The sequence below is a fragment of the Phoxinus phoxinus genome (genome assembly GCF_949152265.1).
Source record: "Phoxinus phoxinus genome assembly, chromosome: 24".
NCBI classification, from domain to species: Eukaryota; Metazoa; Chordata; class Actinopteri; order Cypriniformes; family Leuciscidae; genus Phoxinus; species Phoxinus phoxinus.
In genome coordinates, this window is record NC_136899.1 from 17,283,402 (window position 1) to 17,307,879 (window position 24,478).

The 24,478-nt window shown below is 39.8% G+C and overlaps 1 protein-coding gene across 1 annotated transcript in view; it reads left to right on the forward strand.

The window, feature by feature from the left end:
- LOC306992330 (ADP-ribosyl cyclase/cyclic ADP-ribose hydrolase 1) overlaps positions 1-24,478 on the forward strand; it is a 226,800-nt gene that overhangs the window by 13,146 nt on the left and 189,176 nt on the right. Inside the window, exons 3-4 of the mRNA XM_079601068.1 lie at positions 16,525-16,645; positions 16,879-17,005. Of these exons, the coding sequence (XP_079457194.1) occupies positions 16,525-16,645; positions 16,879-17,005 (248 nt within the window). The remainder of the gene's footprint in view (positions 1-16,524; positions 16,646-16,878; positions 17,006-24,478) is intronic.

The window sequence follows — 24,478 nt, forward strand, 5'->3', positions numbered from 1 at the left end:
ATCTAACATAACGTCAAGACTCCTCACAGTTGAGCGGCTGTTTGCAGTTAGAGGGCCGAGGGAATCTACATCCAGCAAATCATGGTGTCCAAACACCAGGGTGTTCCACAGACGAGGCCCTGCCACTGCAAAAGCACGCTCCCCTCTACGCTTAAGTCTGACACGAGAGACTACCAGCAGAGCCTGGTCGTGTGACCTTAGGCTTCTGGACAGAGTATAGGGATGAATAAGTTTGGAGAGATAGACAGGAGCTAAGTTATGTAAAGATTTGAAAACAAATAGGAGGATTTTAAAATCTATTCTCTGCCGGACTGGCAGCCAGTGTAACGATTTAAGAATTGGAGAGATATGGTCATATTTGCGACAGTTAAAAATAAGTCTGGCCGCAGCATTTTGGACCAACTGAAGACGGGCAATTTGAGAAACTGATATCCCACAGTAAAGTGAATTGCAGTAATCTAGCCGACACGTGATGAATGCATGAACCGCCATATCCAAAGTTATCGGAGTAAGAAAGCCTTTGATTTTAGATAGTAAGCGAAGTTGGTAGAAACCGGAGCTGATGACAGATGATATGTGTTTGTCAAATTTTAAAGACTGGTCAACAAGAACACCTAAGTTCCGCACTCCTGTAGATTTAAAGGGAGATAGACTCCCCAAGTCTGGGCTTATACACTGGGACCTTTCCTGGGACAACTTGTATGTTAGACCCTATACCGACTAAGCTACTGAAAGAGATGCTTCCAGATGGCATAGATCCTCTGCTTAATATCATTAATTCATCTTTGTCTCTAGGGTACGTACCAAAAACTTTAAAGCTAACTATGATTAAACTGCTTGTTAAAAAAACGCAACTTGATCCTACAAAATTAGTAAATTACAGGCCGATCTCTAATCTGCCTTTTCTGTCAAAGATATTAGAAAAAGCAGTATCCTCACAACTGTGTTCCTTTCTTGAAAGAAATGATATCTGCAAGGATTTTTAGTCCGGAATTAGACCGTACCATAGTACCGAGACAGCTCTCGTTAAAGTCACAAATGATTTGCTCTTATCATCCAATCTTGGTTGTAACTCTCTATTAAGTATTACTTGATCTTAGTGCTGCATTTGACACCATTGACCACAACATCCTTTTAAATAGACTCGAACATTATGTTGGCATTAGTGGAATTGTACTAGTATGGTTTAAATCATACTTATCTGACCGTTATCAGTTTGCAGCAGTAAATAAAGAGATGTCTTATCGACCACAAGGCTCAGTATTAGGACCGCTGCTGTTCACTCTGTACATGCATTAGGAGATATCATTAGGAAACATGGAATTAGCTTTCACTGTAATGCCGACGATACTCAGGTGTATATTTCTTCAAAGCCTAACGAAACTTACCAATTCACAAAATTCACGGAATGCATAGCTGATATAAAAAGTTGTATGACTAGAAATTTCCTACTACTAAATTCAGAAAAAAACAGAGATTCTAATTATTGGACAAAAAACTTCCACACGTAATGACCGAATACTGTCTAACACTTGATGGCTGCTCTGTTAAGTCTTCGTCGTCGGTTAGGAACCTGGGTGTGCTCTTTGATACCAATCTTTCATTTGAAAGTCACGTGTCTAGTATCTGTAAAACCGCATTTTTCCATCTTAAAAATATATCTAAATTACGCCATATGCTCTCATTGACAAATGCGGAACAATTAGTTCATGACCTCAAGGCTAGATTATTGAAATGCTCTACTGGGTGGTTGCCCTGCATGCTTAACAAATAAACTACAGCTAGTTCAAAACGCAGCAGCTCGAGTTCTTACCAGAACCAGGAAGTATGACCTAGGAAGGCTGGCCTATTAAACATCGTATAAATTTAAAAATATTGCTGATTACTTACAAAGCACTAAATGGTTTAGCTCCGCAGTACTTGAGTGAGCTTTTAACGCATTATAGTCCTTCACATCTATTGCGTTCTCAAAATTCCGGCCAGTTAATAATACCTAGAATATCAAAATCGACTGCTGGCGGTAGATCCTTTTTCTATTTAGCACCAAAACTTTGGAACAGTCTTCCTACCATTGTCCGGGAAGCAGACACACTCTTGTCAGTTCAAAGCTAGAGACACATCTCCTTGACCTAGCATTCACATAATGCATTATAGACTTCTATAACTCAATGTTAGGCTGCATAGATTAGGTCAGCCGGAACTGGGAACACTTCCCTTAAATCCTGATGTACTCGTTACATCATAAGAAGAATGGCATCTACGCTAATTTTAGTGTCTTTGTTTATCCCGAGGACCTTCGCCTGGACCCGATGACAACGCAGTGCTGAAGTGCCAACTAGCCTCTCCCTATGGAGGATCCCTTTACCACTCTACAGATAAAGCAATGTGGAAAATTCACGTATCTACCCCGTAGTGATAAAATAAAATAAAATGTATCAAATTTATAGGCAGGACAAGTAGTTTGTTTATGCTTGGTTTGTAGAGAAGTACAAACATGTGCACATATATTCAAACGCACATAACTATAGAATTAATTCTTGATGCGCATGTGAGCGCCATCAGTGTTTATCACAGGTTCGCATTTAAAGTCTGTGTAGAGAGAACGGTGTCGTCTTAGCGGCCCCTAATTTAATAACAAATTATCCTTGCGACGGAAGTGAATCAATCAAAACTAACTTTAGCTGGAAAATAACATTATTCAAGAACCGCTATAAAGCCAAAACAATCTGTTACCTTAAATTATACGTTTATCTCTGTAAAGCAGCTTTGAAACAATCTACATTGTTAAAAGCGCTATATAAATGAAGATGACTTGACTTGACTTTGTACATTTTGAGCATCACTCATCATTGTTTCTAACTCTTTTTTTTTTGCTTGTTAGAATTCCTAATGTTCTTCTTCTCAGTGCAATGCACCTCTGCAATCTCTCCTTTAATGCCTTCTCTGTCAGTTTATGTGACCTTCCCTTTTCCATAGTATCCTCGATACATCTATGCTCATCTTCATCAGCCATCTTACTAATAGCAGAGTTAATGCTCTAGTTGAATGCAAACGTTTCAAGCACTTCCTTCAAATTTACTTTTCTTAATAAACCGAGTGCAAAACAACTTCTTAACGATCGCCTCCACATTGACTGAATCAGAGCTTGCTATCAGCATACATTTTGCAGGGAGAAGTTACTTTCGTTCTCTTCCAAACTCACTCATTATCCTCGTGCGTCCGTATCACGTCTTTCAATCCGTCCTTTTTCTCCTCGGTCTCCGTTATTTGAAGAAAAAAGTCCCCACTTCAGCGCGCAGCGTCACTTCTCTCTCAATGGCGCCACCAGGGGGTGGCCAGGGGTGGCCGTGGCCACCCCTGGCCGACTCCTGGCCAGTAAAAAATTTAGTAGCATCAGTTATGCATTTCATCCCTAATGCACAGCCAGGCAGGCAAGCTGATCTAGACTTTCGATCGCACACAGTAGCCCGCCCCTCCCCCTCCCCTCCGTACATGCCGCTGTTGCGCGCTCAGACAGCAACAGCTCAGCGCGTGCCCGTCGGTCAACAATTTTAAAAGAAGTTAAGAAAGAAAACGAAGACTACCGGTAAGTAAATAAGTAAAAAATATTCTTTAGTAAAAGAAGACGGGGAATTATGTGTCGTGACTTGCTTTTTAAGTGCCAAATGGTTACAGTATACTGTTAAAACAGCTTTTTGATGTGTCTTTGACATGTTTTGACAAGAGTTACCTAGCTAACGTCGTTAGCTGGTGCATGTATATGTGTAACAGAGTTTAAATAATGCTGTTAAATTCATGCATTAATTGGGAAAACTCGACATTGGCTGTTGCATCACTCGCATTTGTGTGCGTGATATTGCGGGCGGAGCTACGTCACCACCAGCAGAGTCTCACATCTCTCGTTGCTGGTAAGTCGCATCAATAACAGCTGCGTCATAAAAACAGTTTAGATTGTTTTCAAGTGCAAGGTTGGACTTTATAAATTTACTTCATGTGTCTGTTAGTTCCTAGTTTTGTCAGTCGAGTCATAGGCTATGTGTTATTTGCAATGATGAAATGGAGTGTGTGTATTATTATTAACCTGCTTGTGAACTCTGTTTATTTCATTTAAGAAATTCATGCAACGTGATGCACTGTCCGTTAAATATAACACAATAAACCAAAGTATATCAGTAGGAGTTTCCTTAAGTCTTTGTGATAGTTTTCTTCAGGCCGGTTTATCCATACGGAAATGTAATATATGTACATAGCCTAGGTATATGAAATATACATATATGAAATATATCCACATATATAAAATATATATACCCATATATAAAACCTATTAGAAAATGGAACAATTGACATATAAAACCAGCCCATATATTTGATGTATGTATAATAGTGTTTTTTTACATACATGTCACATATATAATTATCAGTTTTCAAATAGAATTTGTGTAGTATTTGTTTTGTTTTTATGAGCTGGTCAAGAAGAGGTAAAATAATAATAAATAATACATTTTATTTATAAAAGATTCGAAAATGAGATAGAAATTGAAATGAAATGTGGATAATGAGATAGAAATTGAAATTAAATGTGGATATGTAGACTTGATCTGTAGACTTGAAATAAATAGTAAATAGTTTGGCATATATTAAACATATCGGTGACATATATGGTCAAAACCTACAGTATTATATAAATAATAATCATATACATCATATTAATATATGTCAATATACTCATTTAATATGGCAAATTTATATATGTTAAAACCCTATATTAACATAAATATAGAGATATGTTATATTTAACATATATGACGGCATCACTAGCGATATAGGGATATGTCATATATTACATTTCCGTATGGGTTACTACAACAGTAGAATACAATTCTGAAATTATGGTTTATAGTTTTGGTGTGCCACCCCAAGATTTTAAGTGGCCCCATCTGGCCACCCCTATGAAAAATTTCTGGAGGCGCCACTGTTCTCTCTTAGCTGACAGGCCAAAACCGCGGAGAAACTGCGGTCTGTTCGCGGCTCTCGGAGGCTCGTTTGCGGCGCTAAAGTCCGATCTGTTTCTTAAACCAGCAACAAGTTAGCCACGTCCTCTTCGTTATTCAGGTAATCCAGTGCAGCTTCGTATTAGCAACGTTTTTTGAACAAATGTAGTGGCACCTAGTTTCTTCTTTTTATTCTGTACCACTTTTTGAAGTCAGTCTAACTACAACCAGTATTTGAAACACGAGCAAACCAAACGGTCTTCTTTTTAAATGTTTACTTCCAAAACAAAATTATACATAGACAATGGTACGCACGGTCAAAAAACTGTGTTGCTTCCAACGTCTCTAATTTCAAAACTAAAACTAACTACATCCAATCGCTTACGCTATGACGTAGTGCTATCTGACTGGAAGCTCAAAATACTGGAATGTTATCAGATCTAAACATTACTAAATCATTCATTACTAAACATTACTAAACCAATATATTTCTTATAGGGCTGTCAAACGATTCAAATATTTAATCGCGATTAATCGCATTAATGTCATAGTTAACTCGCGATTAATCGCACATTTTTATCTATTCTAAATGTCTCTTGATTTCTTTTTGTTCCATATTTTTTTTCTCATTTTAATGCTCTTATCAACATGGAGAAGTGGATCGGCTTGCTTTGTGCAAATGTTTTTTTATTGAAAACAACATACTGTGTTCAATTTCACACTAACATTCTCACTTGGAGCAAATAATCTCTCACACAATGTAACACTGTCCATCAATAAAAGGGCGAAAAAAAATACTGACGAGGTAACGTTACTGATATTGACGAGTGGGCGTAGAAACGCATCAGCTGTGTATGTGTGCTTGGCCATCAAGTGGTATTTCAGACTGGACGTGCTGCGATGACAGCTCAGTTCACAACGGCACAACACACAGATCACTTTGGTCTTGTCAATAGAACCATTTGGCAACTTTTTAAAAGTAAACTTTACATTCAGAATCTTATTGGCATCCATTTCGTCGTCTCGCGCTCATCATTCATCCACTCAAAACGTAACGGTAAAGGGAGTCGCACACCGGACGAGAAGCGCAGCGCCTCGTATTTAAAATTCGAACACATTATTCTCTACGAGTGTACACACTGGCGGCGCCATTCTGCGTTTTTATTGCTGGCCATAAACTGAGAAAGCGCGCGTCCGATGTGCGATACGAGTTGTCCTAGACGCGGCTCGGCACTACGCTTCTCGTCCACTCTTAGGCCGGTTCGCATCACAAGCCCAAACAAGTGTGTGCGGCGTGCCTGTTGTTTTGTTTCTGGTCTAGCTAGATCCGCTGTGGTGTTGTAGTTTTAATAACGTTACTGTAATGAAGTAGCGAACTCAGAGGGATCCATTTGCAGTTTTTATTGGAATGGTCAACAGGCAGGGTCAAAAAGTAGCAGACAGAACAACGGAGAGAACACAGGGCAGATCGGGGTCACAGGCAGAAGTCGAGGCAGGCGGCAAAAGGCTAGGTCCAATAGGCAATCCGGGTCAAGGCAGGCGGAGAACAATCAGAGGTCGGTATAAACAGTCCAAGGTCAGGAACAGAACAGCAAACACATAGATAACCGCTTGGAATTGAAAGCCGGGGCAATGCAATACTTCGCAATGAACTGAGAGTGAACAGGGTTTATATGGGTGAGTGTGGATGAGCTGCAGGTGTTTGTGTAATCAGTTCCGGGTGAATGAGATGATGAGTGCTGATGAGTCCGGGCAGTGAGTATGGGAAATGTAGTTTGTGAGGAAGTGATCAGTCTATTGTGGAGCGCCCTCTGGTGGCTCTCGAGTGCACTCCAGCTGGTAATCGTTACAGTTACTAGTTGTTGCAAAAGCATGTGAAAAAACGACAAAGTTTGCTAGGCGTTAATCTCGCGATTAAAAAAATCGACGCCGTTAAAATGGGTTTGCGTTAACGCTGTTAATAACGCGTTAACTGACAGCCCTAATTTCTTATAAATTTTCCTTTACTGTTTTTAAACTAAATTATTATTTCAGATGAACTAGTCCTTATGTGGCTCTTACAGTTACTTTAGAGTAATAGTGTCACAGTGTCTGGTTTGAGTTCCCTGGGTCACCACTAGATGTCCTCCTTCCCCACGGTGTTTGTCACATTCTGAAAAACATTCCTCACGATCCTTGTTCTTCATTGCACTCAGCTGAGTCCTTGTCTATTATCACACCACTTCCGAGTACTGCCTTGTTGCCTGTTTGTATTGTTTTATGTTTTGGATTGCCTCTTTGGTTTTTACCCCTGCCTGAACTAGTTGCAAGTACGGATTACCCAATAAACTGCTTTTGGATCTAACCCCTGTTTCCCGTGTGTGGATCGTGACAGAAGGACTCCGTCAATGCAAAGATCCAGCGGTATGGGGGTTCGTATCCTTTCCCCCAGAACGGGGAAGGAGGACATCTAGTGGTGACCCAGGGAACTCAAACCAGACACTGTGACAAATAGTGGCAAAGTCTACATGTGATAATTTACTGAGTAGATCTGTTGGTGTTCGCCTGGGTCTAATACAACACATTGGAGAAGTTAGTATGTTTGGGGAATTAGGACTGCTTAAAGGAGACCCAATAAAAAAAGTCCTAAAAGAAAACGCTAAGCCATACAGCGTCACTGCCCCTCGCCGCATACCCATTCCGCTGCTACCTAAAGTAGAGGAGGAGATTAAGCGAATGGAGGAAAATGGAGCGCGTGACGGAGCCTACAGAATGGGTAGCGCCTATGGTGCCTGTGATAAAGCCAAATGGAAAAGTAAGAATCTGTGTAGGTCTCACTAAACTGAATGAGAACGTGAAAAGGGAAAAGTTCATCTTGCCGACCACAGACAGCATCTTGCACAAACTGGCTGGAAGTAAGGTGTATACAACACTGGATGCTGCCAGTGGATTTTGGCAGATGGCTCTGGATGAAGGAAGCTCAAAATTAACAACCTTTATAACACCAAATGGTCGCTACTGTTTTAAACGGCTCCCATTCGGAATAACATCAGTACCAGAAATATTCCAAAGGAGGATGCAAGAACTACTGCATGATCACGAGGGCACGGTAGTTTATATGGACGATATACTTGTGTTCGGAGCCACTCTGGAAGAGCACGACAGCCGACTGAAAAAGGTGATGGAGACAATCCACGCATCTGGCCTAAACCCCAACTGCCAAAAGTGTAAGTTCAGACAGGCTTCCCTTCACTTCCTGGGCCAGGTCATCAGTCAAGAAGGTGTGACTACAAGCCCAGAAAGAGTGTCCGCCATCACCGCTCTGGAGACACCTACAAATGTGAGTGAGTTAAAAAGAGTACTTGGTATGGTGAATGATGTTGGTGGATACATACACCAACTGGGCTTTCTGGGTCCTGGAGGTGTTCTGACATGCTCTAACATTTGCGCTTATTTCTGTTTCTTGTGACATTTTCATGGCTAAAGTCTTATTACACTGTATTCAGCACAAACTCTGCTACAATAATAAAAGTCACTAAAATAAGGTCATGAAACCCAAACTGATTATTTCTTCACAAGACTTTTGCAAAATTGTATCACGTAGCCTAGAATAGTTGCTCCAACACTATGTGAAAATCATCCTAAATACTCCTTCAGATAAGACAATATATTGATTTAAAATTTGTAAGACATGTCTTGTGTAAGAAAGCTTTATGCGAGTAGGCGTAAACCACCCCATGAATATTGAGTGTTTCACACCTGAGAAAGAAAAAGACCCTCCCATAATGGCCCTATTAGGAGCTCTCATGCACAAAGAATGAGGAGATTTAAAAAAGAATGGCTTTTTGATTGTTTGGACTTATTTACAACACAACATAATCCAAAGATACACAACAAATGGCAAAAAAAGCACATTATTTAACACACTGAACTAAAGACAGAGACTTAACCAGTCACACACCTTTGTGCCATTCCTAAAACATAGTACATACCTGTCATTTCCAAGGTGTTTGATTTGTCACTTTACCTCCTCATGCTCATGTTGAAGTCAGCAGGACGGGTACCTAAAAAAAAAAAAAAAAAAAACCCTGCGAACATGCTGATATCAAGAGAAACTAGGGCTGCATGATTTTGGGAATACATTTTAGATTTGTTCTGGTTAAAATTGCTTTTTAAAATTTACAAAATGCACACACACACAAACACACACACACAAACACACACACACACACACACACACACACACACACACACACAGGAAAAGGGGCGAGAGACAGAATGGAACCGGAAGCAGAAAATTAAACTATGGGAAAGATCCATTAATGGATCTATGAAAAGAATCATCAGTATATAATTTTCAGAGCACCTCATTACATTGATACTTGCATGGGTTGTGCAGTGGATACAATTCTTGAAGTTGTTGAAAATTGAAGTTGTTGATGGTTCCGAGAGTGTCAAACATGGAAGTTGTAATTGTTTTCTTCTCCGTTGGAGGAAGAAGATATGATGAACTTGCCTGGTTAGTTCGACTCTGTTCTGGTTGAAAGTTCTCTCTCTCCAGAGCACATGCAGATTTGTGGCTTGTCTGCACTGGGCCGGAGAGGCCATGCTGGCATCCAAAGAGAGGAAGCTGGAAGAGTAGATGGCTGCCCATTCAGTAATGGAAAAGTTGCAGTTTTCCTCTGAGTTGGATTGAAGAAAATACTGTCAGACTCTGTTGGGAGAGTGAAGGCCTAGCAGGCTGTGTTCGCAGCCTGCAGGGCCTGCCGGGCCTTCAGAAGACTTCTAGTACAGCATCATCTTCTCATCAGGATTTCAGGAAGGACCCAGAGAGGGAAGGGCTCGTGTAGATGCTATTTGAAGCCTGAGAAAAGTCACACCTCTCAGATTTGGCTCGACCAATAAGAAAGGGGGAATGTCCAGGCGGGAATTTCCTTTGTTGGGAGGATTTATGGCTCTGTCAAGTGTGGTTACATATAGCCATTGCGGATTGTGTCCATTTATACTCAGATAGATATAAAAAACATACACTGCATTCTATGAGAAGGTGATGTACACTAAAGTCATTAAATGAGGATTAATTAGATAGGAGACCCGATGCAGGTGGGGTTACATTGACCGTTGGTTCATTTATAGACCAGGTCCTCTATGATTAATGCAGCAAAGTCTGTAATAAAGATTGTCTCTGTCTCCCCCATTGTCTCTGTCTTGAGCACGTGAGTAAATTTTTTAACAGCCACAAAACCAACTTATCTGATCGTGTTATAATACACGAGCGGAAGCAAGGATGCAAGTAAACTCTTTATTAGTTGAATAGAAGACACAGAAAACTGTTCAGAATCACGGGTGGGCTAGTGGCGCAAGGGCCAGATGATCAGCGTGCTGGTGAAGGGTGGTGATAGTGAATCCAGTGCAGGTGAACATCCAGACGAGACAAAATCCACAAAGACACCGAACAGGAACTCGAACCAGAACTAGGACCAGGACTGCAGACAGGAACACGATGAACACACACAGAGGACACCACACACCGATCTGACAAAGAGAGAAGAGTGTGATGAGTCTTTATAGATGAGTGAATTGGCAGCAGCTGGTGCGGGGAATGAAATCAGCTGGCATGCTGACGATCTGAATGAGCGGTAACGCCCACTCACACACACCCATACACACAGAACAACAAATACATGAGACACAAAGAAAACAGTGAATTCATGAACCGTGACAGTACCCCCCTCCTAGGAACGCCTCCTGGCGTCCCCAGACTCCCTTACCTGTCGATTGTAATCATCAATAAGGGAGTGATCCAGGATGTCTCTAGCAGGCACCCAACTTCTCTCCTCCGGACCGTAACCTTCCCAGTCCACCAAGTACTGGACTCCTCGTCCCCTCCGCCTTGAGTCCAGAAAACGATCAACCGAATAAGTGGGTTCCCCTTCTACGAGTCGCGGCGGTGGGGGAACTGGGACTGGTGGATTAATGCTTGAAAAAAACACGGGCTTGATTTTAGATACATGAAAAACGGGATGAATTCTCCTGTACACTGGAGGAAGATTGAGGCTAATGGTCTTGGTGACAGAGAACGGGCCAATGAATTTGGGAGCAAGCTTATTAGAAACGGAGCGGAGAGGAATGTTCTTGGTAGAAAGCCACACTTTGGAACCGACGACATAAATGGGAGGTCTAGTCCGGTGGCGATCGGCCTTGGCCTTGGTGCGCGCTCCCACTTGGAGTAGAGTCTCGCGAAAGCGTGAGCGGAGGGGACCGCGACTTCGAATTCCAGACTAGGAAAAATTGGTGGCTGGTAACCTAGACTACACTCAAACGGAGATAGGCCCGTAGATGACACTGGTAACGAGTTGTGGGCGTACTCCACCATTGAGAGTTGTTGGCTCCATGAGGAAGGATTCTTGGAGACCAGACATTGCAATGTTCTCTCCAAATCCTGGTTGGCTCTGTCAGTTTGACCATTTCTCTAGGGATGAAACCCTGAGGACAGACCCAACAACAGTCTGTCTGTCAACAGTTGCACCCAGTAATCTGCAAAACTCCTGCCAAAATTTGGACACGAATTGGGGTCCTCTGTCGGAAACCACGTCCGTCGGGAGGCCATGTAAACGAAAGACGTGGTTAAAGGAGAACTCCGGTCAATTTTAACATTGAGCTCAATTTTTAGTAAATTTGGAGTGCTGTCAATACAGAGAACAACGACAAAAATCGGTGTTGCCTACACCGTGTTATCCTATTTTTAAAATTTGCACCCTATTGACTTGAATGGGGCAAGTTTTAAACCTGCTTTTATCCTCTTATCATCCTTGATGTGTCATTACAAGTGCCCAGCCATGTGAGTGATTCCTTCAGAGTGAACACGAGTGAATCTGACTGCAGTAGATGTGAAAGATATGAATAAAAATGATGTTAATTCAGCCAGCGCAAATACCTGTATTTAGTTCCTGTTTTCGGTGGAAGTCCAAAGTAGTCGATTGTCGAGTTCACGCGCGTGATCATAGTAACTAAACCTATGCGCGTGAACTCGACAATCGACTACTTTGGACTTCGACCGAAAACAGGAACTAAATACAGGTCTGTGCGCTGGCTGATATAACATCATTTTTATTCATATCTTTCACATCTACTGCAGTCAGATTCACTCGTGTTCACTCTGAAGGAATCACTCAACATGGCTGGGCACTTGTAATGACACATCAAGGATGATAAGACTATGAACTGGTTAAGTTTAAAACTTGCCCCATTCAAGTCAATAGGATGTAAATTTTAAAAAGAGGATAACACAGTGTAGGCAACACCGATTTTTGTCGTTGTTCTCTGTATTGACAGCACTCCAAATTTACTAAAAATTGAGCTCAATGTTAAAATTGACCGGAGTTCTCCTTTAACGACTGTTAACGCTGTCTCCTTGGTTGAGGGAAATCTGGGCAAGGGAATGAAGTGGGCCGCCTTCGAGAACCGGTCCACCACGGTCAAAACTACCTTGTTACCCTGAGAGGGTGGGAGGGCGGTGACAAAATCTAGTGCGATATTGGACCAGGGTCTCGAAGGGACCGGCAGCGGTTGAAGGAGCCCATCTGGAGGTCGATTGGAAGTCTTACCAGTGGCACAAATTGAGCAAGCCAAAACAAAACTATGAACGTCGCGAGCCATACATGGCCACCAAAATCGTTGCTTGACTAAAGATGTAGTGCGACTGACTCCTGGATGACAAGCCACATTGGAACAATGCCCCCACTGAATAACATCGGACCGTAATCCCTCTGGCACAAATAAACGGTTCGGTGGACAACCGACCGGAGGCGTTACACCTTGTAAGGCCGTCTTGACCTTCGATTCGACCTCCCATGTGAGTGTTGAGACAATTAGGGTCTCCGGAAAAATGCACTCGGGAGTAGACGGGCGATCGGAACGGTAAAAAATGCGCGATAAAGAATCAGGTTTGATGTTTTTGGAACCTGGGCGATACGAGAGAGTAAAGTCAAAACGTCCGAAAAAAGTGCCCACCGAGCCTGCAAGGAGTTCAATCTTTTAGCAGTTCTAATGTATTCCAGATTCTTATGAACGGTCCAAACGATAAAAGGTACCCCCGACCCTTCTAACCAGTGACGCCATTCTTCCAATGCTAACTTGACTGCCAACAACTCTCTGTTACCAATGTCATAATTACGTTCGGCAGGGGACAAACGGTGAGACAAAAACGCGCATGGATGCATTCTGTCGTCTGCAGGAGAACGTTGGAATAGCACTGCACCTACCCCCACCTCTGACGCATCGACCTCCACCACGAACTGATGTGATGGATCAGGGGCAACCAAGATGGGGGCTGAAAGCCTCGGCTGCGTCTGACCACCTGAACGTAGTTCTGGGGGAGGTCAATGCGGTCAGAGGCGAGGCTAGTTGGCTGAAATTGCGAATTAATCGCCGGTAGAAATTGGCAAACCCCAGAAACCTCTGTAGGGCCTTACGGGAATCTGGACTTGGCCACTCCACCACAGCCTTAACCTTCTCAGGATCCATACGCATTCCTTCAGAAGACACAATGCACCCTAAGAAAGGAACAGACTGTGCATGAAAAGCGCATTTCTCCGCCTTGACAAAAAGCCCATTCTCTAGCAGCCTCTGAAGCACTCGTCGAACTGCATGCTGCATGTGCTCCTGGAGAGAAGAATAAAAAATCAATATGTCATCCAGGTAGACATATATGAACTGATCGGCCATATCTCGCAGCACATCGTTGACGAGTGCCTGGAAGACTGCTGGGGAGTTAGACAAGCCGAAGGGCATGACCAAGTATTCAAAGTGTCCCCTAGGGGTGTTCCATTCATCCCCCTTCCTGATGCGGACCAAATGATAAGCATTACGTAAGTCCAATTTAGTGAAGATCGACGCTCCCTGCAAACTCTCGAAGGCTGAAGACATCAGGGGCAAAGGATATGTGTTCTTTACCGTGATGCTGTTCAGCCCCCGGTAGTCAATACAAGGTCGCAGGGATCCGTCCTTCTTCCCCACAAAAAAGAACCCCGCCCCGCTGGCGAAGAGGAGGGACGGATGAACCCCGCTGCTAGAGAATCAGAAATATATTTCTCCATAGCCTCTCTTTCTGGAACAGAAAGTGAATATAACTTGCCCTTAGGCGGAGACGTACCTGGCAGTAACTCTATAGCACAGTCATAGGGACGATGTGGAGGGAGAGAAGAAGCACGAGACTTACTGAACACCTTCAAGTCTTGATACTCCGTGGGCACGTTTGACAAATCCACTGCTTCCTCCTGAAACACAGAAACAGACGAACAGGCAGACACTGCTCCATTCCAACAATGATCTCTGCTGCCAGTCTATCTTGGGGTTGTGTTCGATGAGCCAGGGGTGCCCTAAAACAATGGGTGCGAGGGGGGAGTGCAGAATGTAGAAGGAAATGGTTTCAGTGCGGTTGCCAGATACGATGAGTGTGACTTGTCCGATGGTAAGTGAAATTGTGGGAAGAACTTGACCGTTAAGAGCATGAACTGCGATGGTACGGATGAGAGGTAGAAGGGGAGCCTGAATCTTGAGTGCAAATGTGTAGTCCATGAAGTTACCTTCTGCCCCGGAGTCCAGTAGTGCTCGACAGTCGTGAGTGTGGGCTGACCATCTTAGTCTTACCGGGAGGAGCGTAGATGTTGATGAGGTCTTCTCAGCGGAGATCCCACCCGACAGTAGCCTCAGATTTACCACCGGGCTTGCCCTTTTACCGGGCAGTTATAAGCAAAATGTCCCGCTGTGCCACAGTAAAGACAGAGGCCCTGGGATCTCCGCCTCTCCTTCTCCTCCCGGGAAAGCCGAGCCCGCCCAACCTGCATGGGTTCGTGATTGTAGACGGGGCTGACCGCGTCCCCGCCGCTGGTTCACAAAGTCTCAGCCGCTCCAGGAATGCGAGCGGGTAACGAATAGATTAGAGTGCGATGAGTGAATTGGTAGCAGCTGGTGCGGGGAATAAAATCAGCTGGCACGCTGACGATCTGAATGAGCGGTAACGCCCACTCACACACACCCATACACACAGAACAACAAATACACGAGACATGAAGAAAACAGTGAATTCATGAACCGTGACACATCGTGGTCATGGTAACCAAGACCTTCTTGCACTCACTGGGGGATGGGATCCCAGATCCCAGAGTAAGTTTTAAAGATTGTTTGGTATATATACCAAATAATTGTGTCTGATTTGTCTCTGTCATTACATAGCGTTATCATCTACTGTAACATATCCTAGCTTTTTACTGAAAATATTCAGATGTAACACCCTTTGTAATCGTTAACATTTTCATAAGTAACTAATTTTATTACACATTTTTATTTCAGTAACTGTAACAGTCACATTTATTTTGTAATTAAATTACTTTACATGTAACTAGTTACTCCCGAACACTGGTTAGTTGTAATGAGTGTTTCTGTGTAATTTGCTGTGTATGTTGATGATAAAACATGGGAGAGAGTGAGTTTATGGATAAGACTTTAATGCGCATATATTGTACTGTGATTTATTCAGCTCTTACAGTTATTTTCTGGGGGGACAACGGACGCTTCATATTTTGTGTGATGTACAATAAACTTCATAAGTAAAGTTTTACTCATTAGTTTAAAGTATTCGGACGGGGTCCGCTACAACAGGCTTGTACTAATAGTGGATAAAAGCAAGATGACAGCATAAGTTATAACCGTAATTGCATGTAAACTCAACTATATCTCCATGCAGCATATAGTCTCTGGCTCTGTAGGCATTATTACCCAAACTCTGGTTCAAACTGAACACCACTACTCAGAGTCTCTGACATTTTCAGTGTGTCCTCACATGGAGAATGAGCTCTTGAAGCTCTGCCCTCTTAATACCCAAATAGGAACATAGAAGAATACTTGAAGTGCAAAAATAATGTATAAATATGAAACTAAGTATGATGTTATGTTCACTTAAAGAAGTGTACCTTTGCCGTATAAAACTACTAAAAACTAGAAGTTTACTGAGAGCATACTTCAAGTATTTAAGTAGTACTACAAGTATTTAACTAGTAAACTATCAGTATACCTGTAAGTTCACTTGTAGTATAGTTGCAGTACAAATGAAAAATGTAGTTGTACTCTAGTTTTGTACTCAAAGTTTACTACTGTTACACTTGAAGAATACTTTAAAGTATACCTTTATACACTAATAAGTGGGCCAATTTAGTCCCAATAAGTATTGAAACAGTACACTTACAAGTATACTTCTAGTACGTTGATATAAGTATACTTACAACATAAAGAATACTTAAAATATACTTGAACTTTACTTAAGTATTCTTATTAAATGAACTTGAAGTATACTTATTTTTTGTAAAGGGATGCAAGAGCTAATCCATTCAATGATTTAAAGACCTACTGGTCTTTATGCAAATGTTTTAAAACAACACTTTAAAATGAATTCTGTTGCAAATTGGAAGCCAGTGCAAATAAATTAAAACCAGATTAATGTGCTATTGTTTCCCCTCTTTCTTATCCCTTGCTTCCCATGTTATAATATCTTTAGAATTTGCCATGCTGTTTTTTCTTACGGACGTAACAGCAAAGTTTGGGACCACCCCGAATCTTAAACAGATTGTCATCGGACGGTGTTATGAATATGTAACCCTGGTTAACCCCTATCCCAGGTAAGTTGTATAAGCATTTTGCAAACTAATATTACTTTTTTAAAATATCTAAATTGGAAAATGTAATAATATATTGTTTTATGAAGTCTGTCTCAAATGATTTCATTGATATTTACAGTATTTGCTGGGAAAGTTCAGCTCTGGCATCTGGCTCAACACTTTCACGTTCATTAGCTAATATTGCATTATATTGTATATAAATTGGAGAAATGTTGTAATTTTCTCTCTAACAGGTATAATTGTGAGGAGATATGGCAGGAGTTTGAAAAGGCTGTGGTTCGGAGATCACCCTGCGATGTGAGAGTTAAAGATTACCAAAACATGTTCCGGGCCATCACTCAGATTTTACCATGTGGCAAGGTAATTCCTTTCAAGTGTTTTCACATTAAAAACTAAACAACAGTATAGCAAGTTATTTTAAAGATGTATTCAATCTTTAGATTGACCCTTTAAAACTAAGAATAAAACTGAGCTCAGAAGTTGACTCAAGCAAATAGTGTGAATGGGCTTTGTATTTTAAAGGGACAATATGTATATCTTTAGGTATTTTATTATCTAAAATCAATATTTTTATTCATAAATATGTCCTCAATGGTGTACAAATACCTCGGGCAATTATCTGACTTATCCTTATAAATGAAGAATTTATTATCTTTATATACATGGGACGGGTAGGTCCACGGAGGCTTCCATGTAGTTCCGCCATCTTGCAAAACTATAATAGCAGAGAGGGACAAAAAGTACTAAGCCAACACGTTTCCACAACGCGTTTTCGTTCAGAGCCAGTCAGTCACGTGACGTGACTGAAACCAGCAGAAACACAGGTGGAGAGCAGTGAGAGGCGCTTGAAACTGCACTGACAAGTTTTAAAGTCTGGATTGCATTGTTATTATGGACCATACATATGCCGCGCCACAGGAGAAGAAAACATCGTCGCCAAAAAAGTCAAAAATAGAACGTAAAAGGAAACGTGACCGTAGATTACAGAAAACAAGAGTTTATGTCGCTAATGTGGCTAATTTTATATAGCTCTCCTTTCTCAAAAACAATCCATTAGCTCAAGTTGTACTAACTACTAATTTTGCTATGTGCATAGAACTGTACAGACAATGAAAATTCATTGCTATTGCTAGACATAAATTGTAGAAACCTACAAAACCTACGCTTCTCTTCTCTGCCTTTGTAAACTTTTAATTCTATCAAGATCGTCTCTCGTAGCTGCCAGGCATCTTTGTCGTCGTGGTATTGACTCTCGCTCTCCTCCTCTTCCTCGTCGTCCACCTCCTCGCCTAGATCCCACTGATCCACTGCCTCTCTGTCCTCTACCTCTACCTCTTCCTCTCCCTATTGTTGAATCATCTGGTGATGATGATATCTAACAATGAACATAATTAGGAAAATATAACAAATAAAGAAGGCATAACCTATAATAAGAAGGGGGGGGATGCGTGGGATTTCCCCCTTTCTGGTCAATGTATCCCTGCCTCTGCTTAATTATTTTTTATTTTAAATTATTTTAAAGTGATCATAGTGCTACTACATAGTGGCGAGACGGATCACAAAACTTGTCACGGATCCGTGGTTTGATTAAAGTCAATTTTATTTTAAAATGATTACTCACTCACTCTTGAGCGTGTGGCGCGAGTGATTTCAATGTAAAGACGAGTTTATGCGCGTCTAGAGGTCCTGCGGCGCGGTGTTTAGCGCGGTGCGGTAGACGCGAAGTCTCATTTGCGCGTCCAGTTTGCGCGAATGAGGCGAATTGCTATCACAGATAATGTCTTTTCAATAATTTCACTGTAGCTCAGCATCGCGATGTAAAGTTAACGTTATTGCATGATCACAGTTCATATGTGTGGGGAAAGATAAGCTATTAGAGTAAAAATATTGCGTTAGGCTACTTCAGTTAATAAGAAAAAAGATTTTACAATTCCTGCAAATGCAGTGATGAAGTTCATGTTCTCATGATTTATTTTTATAAAATAAAAATGTTTCAAAACAATCCACCCTCTGTTTTTTTTCACAAATCGCACCCTGGGCATAACTACTAATTACAATATTTCATGTTTTTCACAGTCAGTAATTCATACTGTAACATTCGTTTGTTTGTTGTCATGTTGCAGTTTGTTTGAAATAACACACCTGTTCACCAGAAGGAAAAATCGACAAAGTGCTATTAGAAGATATCCTGTCAAAGCTTTTTGGTACATATCGCCTACCGTAGATGCAACGCGCATTTGAAAAAGCGAGGCGCTGGAGAGCAAAATTAGTTTGAATGCAAAATACAAATAAACCACTAGATGGGTAGAGATGGGAATTGATAAGAATTTAACGATTCCGATTCCATTATCGATATTGCTTATCGATCCGATTCCTTATCGATTCTCTTTACGATTCTCATTGGGTGAGGGAATAAGTACAAATTTGTTTGTTTGTATTAACTCGCTTTAATATCTGATCAGAAGACACAGCACAGAGCACATATACACAAATTATGTTTAGCAACCTACTTTTCAAAGGAAAGTCCAGGGACCTATAGCCTAGGGCAGTGTTTCTCAACCAGTATGCCATGGCACGCTAGTGTGTGCCTTGAAAGATTATCAAGAAGAGTGCCTTAGTGCCTTCACATTCATTGGTCCAGACAAAAAAATAAATAAAACTGCTATTTATGTGCCATAATTAAAACTGCCATAAAAACGAAAAACACAGACTGAAAACAGTCAAGGAAGAGCTTGTGCCTTTTGGAATTTTAACAGTGCTCATTTGGATTCAACCTGAAACAAAACGTGTGTGTGAGTGCGTGTGTGCGCTAGTGAGAGAGCGAGAGTGTGTGTGCGCGCGCGTGTGTGTGAGTGAGCGCGAGATAGTGTGTGAGCGCTAGTGAGTGTGTGTGTGAGCACTAGTGAGTGTGTGTGTGAGTGAGCATGTGTGCGTTTGTGTGTGAGCGCGAGAGAGTGCGTGTGCGCGCTAGTGAGTGAACGCTAGATAGTGTGTGAGCGCTAGTGAGTAGGGTTGCCACCTTCAATACAGAAAAATAAGGGACGCCTGCTGCAGCGGGGGGGGGGGGGGGGGCACCCGTCGGGGCCACGATGACCACAGGTACGATGACGTGCCTGTGGTGGTAAATCACAACTTAAAACATATTTTCATAAAAATATTGAGATTGATACATGGGAGTAGTGTTATGATGGTACTTGTGTCAAAGTGATTAATGGCTTTGACCTTTGACCTTAGGCGGGGGTTTCCCACCCCGCCCCCTTCCGGTATGTGGGATCAAAGGCTAACCTTTGACCTTAGGGGGTTTCCGCATCCTCCGGTATAGGAGATCAAAGGGTTGACCTTTGCCCCGCTATCAATCCATCATGTAAATAGGACAGTTGGTTTGACCCGGCGACCTCGCTAGCCATCGATCAAGTGATATGTAGTTTGACCTTGTGGCCCTGTCTAATATAGATCATGGTTTTTGACAGAAGTTCTTTTAATTATTTTTGACGAATGGTTTTGAGATAAGGTTTTTTAAGTATTTTTGACGAATGGTTTTGACAGAAGGTCTTTTAATTATTTTTGACGAATGGTTTTGAGATAAGGTTTTTAAGTATTTTTGACGAATGGTTTTGACAGAAGGTCTTTTAATTATTTTTGACGAATGGTTTTGACAGAAGGTCTTTTAATTATTTGCGATGAATGGTTTTGATCGTTTGAAGAATGGGTATATCAGGGGTATATGTATGTCACAGGCCCCCTCCCTTCCACATTGTAAGTGAGTCTATATGGGCTGTACTGTGAAACTGTAAACGATATCTCTCACAAAAGTTGAAATAGAATAAATGGTTATAAAATAAAACGTATAATATAAATATCTTACTAAATCCTTACACAAAAAGTTGAAATGATTATAAAATAACTTACTAAAGTTTTAAATGATCATCTTACTAAAGTTGAAAAAAAAACATTCATTCAGATTATATAAATGAAATATAAATGAACATCTTACTAAAGTTAAAAAACAATCATTTAAATTATATAAATTAAATATAAATAAACAGCTAAAAAATCCGCTGAACCAAGCATTTCAGTTTAAAGTTAAAATGGAGTCACAAAAGTTGAAAAACAGCAAATAAAATATAAATGTCTATAAAATAAAACGTATAATATAAATATATCTTACTAAAGTTGAAAAACAGCATTCTAAATGAAATATAAAATAAATGAAATATAAAATGAACATCTACTGAACCAGTCAAGATAAAAATAAAATCATCTTACCTTTTTAGAGAGTTGAATAAGCTTATGAATGGGTTAAAATATTGTTTACACAACTTGTTTTACGGGATCCAGTCATTCCTGAAGGCCCTCTCACACAGTCTCAAAACATAGGGAAGCGCGCCTGTGTGTGTGTGTGTGTGTGTGTGTGTGTGTGTGTGATAATATCTTGGGTCTTCCTATTATATTTGATGAATGGTTTTTGTTTGTTTGAAGTCAAGAAGGGTTATATAGTGAGTGTGTGTCACAGAATCACTCCCACTCAGCGCATTGGGGTTGCTGGACACTGTGGAAATGATAAAATAGATTTTCTAATAATGACGTATATTTTACACTGACTAAAGTTGAAAAAACATTCATTTAAATTATATAAATGAAATATAAAAAAACATCTTACAATCTTTGTAAGTCTTGACGGTCTCTGTTCATATGGGGTGTTTTTTCACACAGGCCTTTGACCTTGGGTGGCTGTAACTCACAAAGAAGAATGTCTCTCTCTCTCTCTCTCTCTCTCTCTCTCTCTCTCTCAAAGCACAGGGCACGCGCGTCTGTGTGTGTGTGTGTGTTCACCGATCAGAACGAGACATTGCAAATATTTTGTTAGTGCAAAATTTATTGTATAAGTATAAAAAGTTTAAATATGATCTTTTTAAAAATGAAAATATTGTTTAAATTAAATATTTAAAGTTAATACATTCGTATAATCTATTTAACTTTTAGCAGATTACTGTAATGGTTTTGTTTAACGGTGACCCTAAATTATGATTGTTATTAAGCAATGTCTGTTTTAAAAACTTTAGATTGTTGAAAAACTGTACTGTCGTCTTGAATCTCATTTATATGAAAAGATTCAATCAGCATTTTTGAAATATTTTGTTAGTGCTAAATTTATTGTACAAGTATAAAAAGTTTAAATGATCTCTTTTAAAAAATAAAAAAGATTGTTTCAGTTCAATGAAATAATAAAAACAAATATTCTACATCTATGGTCTATGGAAAAACTTGACTTGAACTTAAAGTATATTTTTTATTTATCAGGTTGCATGTAAAGAACTTTGAAATGTATGGGTCTCACAAGTCATCTCACACATTGTGTGTAATGTTTAATAATTCCTAGTGTCTGTGAGAAAATCGGGTTGCTTTAGAGAGAGAGAGAGCAACAATGAAGATATTTTAGAATTTGTGATGCCTCAGACCAATCCCCCTATTGATAGGCTGCTTATAATGTCCTTCCGAACCCTCGCACATCTTCAGAGAAATACGTTACTGGACAGTAATGTTAGCTTCAGGATATAGGGTGACAGAGCAGATGAGCCTCTGTGCATCATGTAATGTTAGTCACAGGCTAACACCTTTCCAGAGCCAAAGTTTTGTTCGTACTAAATTTGTTTCAAAGCATAATCGTAAAATATTAAATATGATCTTTTAAAATGAAAAGATTAAATCTTTAAAGTTTTAATACATTTGTATAATCTATTTATCTTTTAGAAGATTACTGTAATGATTTTGTTTAACAGTGACCTAAAGTAAAAATGTCATCAATATAACCATAGCCATAATGATTTTTGTACTGGAACAGCATATTCTATCCCAACACCTAAACACTGTCATCACAGCATTTTTTATTTTTTTCAAAAATAAAATAAATAAATCATTCAATGTAATTTCTAAGCTGTTTTGCACTCACACTTAGTTGGTTCCATAAATTAACTAATCTCTATTTTTAAATGAAATGAATATAAATAAAGTATATCTCAATGAATAATAACAAACATGTTACTAAAATGTATTCAAACAATTTAAACATAGTTTTAGCTAAATTAATATATATATAAAAAATTATATATATATATATATATATATATAACACTTTACATTTTCATAGAGCTGAAGAAGTAGTTCTTTATGCAATGATTAAAAAACTATCCAAAAAGCAAAAAGGTTTAAGTTGTCATAAAGAAAACCCTCCCGGATTCTTCAGTGATAAACTGCAGGGTGAAACGAAGCTTCAGACCCTCACAGAGACGGGGGGCAGTTACAGACCAGATAACACATGAGCACCTATAAACACAATGTCTCAGTAAAGCTAGTCTGCTTTCCAGAGTTTTATTCATACTAAATTAATTTAAAAGCATAATCTTAAAAGTTTAAATTAGATCTTTAATTTAATTAGATCAAATCTTTAAAGTTTTAATACATTTGTATAATCTATTTATCTTCTTAGAAGACTTCTGTATGATATCAATGATTTTGCTTAAATTTAACATAAGGTATTATTTTTACTAATCACCGTCTGTTTAAAAACAAAATAAAAAATGTTTTAAAGCAAAAACTGTGCTTTGGCGTCTTTGATTTATAAAAAATATTAAATCATCACTTTTGTCCATGCGACATGAAACATGCTGTCAAAGTTTGTCACAATGTTTTTAAGAAATCCCAGGACTTTACATTGCTCTTATTTAGATTAAGTTGTATCATTTAGAAAATCACCACATATTTTCAGAGACGCGTTGTGCCTCTTCGGCCTACGAGTATAGTTTGTCTTTAGTGAATATTAAATTTTACTCGTCTTAATTCACATCATGATCTTACTTTTTCTACGCTAGCTATATCTATTACATGTATAAGATGAATATATCATTTTTGACTTATCTTGTATCTCCCCGAATTATCCTTAATCAGTGTGGAAACACACAGGGTGAAATATTTATGTAGAATTTTAAAATGTTATCTTTTTTTTGATGCGACAGTTTGTCTGTTGGCCGCATGATACTATATCAGGAATCGTGCCCTTTGGCCTCCTCCATTTTCTAGGCTTTTTTGTTAAAGACCCTACAAGTTAGTCTTTAAAGGTGCGCTGTGTAGGAATTTCTCCCATCTAGCGGTGAAATTCTATTTTGCATTTAAACGACTAGTGTTCTCTAGCGCCTCGCTTTTCAAATGCGTGTTGCAACTGCTATAGCCGTTATGAGCCAACAAGCTATGAACATGTTTTTCAGTAGCACATCATCGAGTTTAACTAAACATGTTCTACCGTTATGCTGACTAAATAATGACTTACACAACCAAGTAATGAAAAAAAAAAGCTTGTAATTTAGACCGTAACATTGACTTATCTCTTTCCACCTGGGAAAAGCTAACGCGATATTTTGAATTCACCGGTCACGTTTCCTTTGAAATATTTTGTAAAAAAAATTTTGTTTGTTTTTGAAACGCGTTGAGGTAGGCTAGTGCTTTTTGCCCCTCTCTGCTATTGTATTTTTTTCAAGATGGCGGAACGGCATGGAAGCCTCCATGGACTTACCCATCCCGTATAAATACAGATAAGAAATTATTTGCTTACGAGGATAAGTCAAATCATTGGCAGAGGTAATGTTACACAAATGATGATATATTTATGAATAAAGACAATGATTTTAGCTAATAAAATACTTTTAGAAAACGACTGTACTTTTAATTTCAGATGCGTAAATTACAAAACTGCATTTTTCAATCGTCTTCAGAAGTCGTTTCTTCAATGGGTCTCCTGAGAATATGTAATTTCCTTTAAAATCATAGATTAAGCTAAAT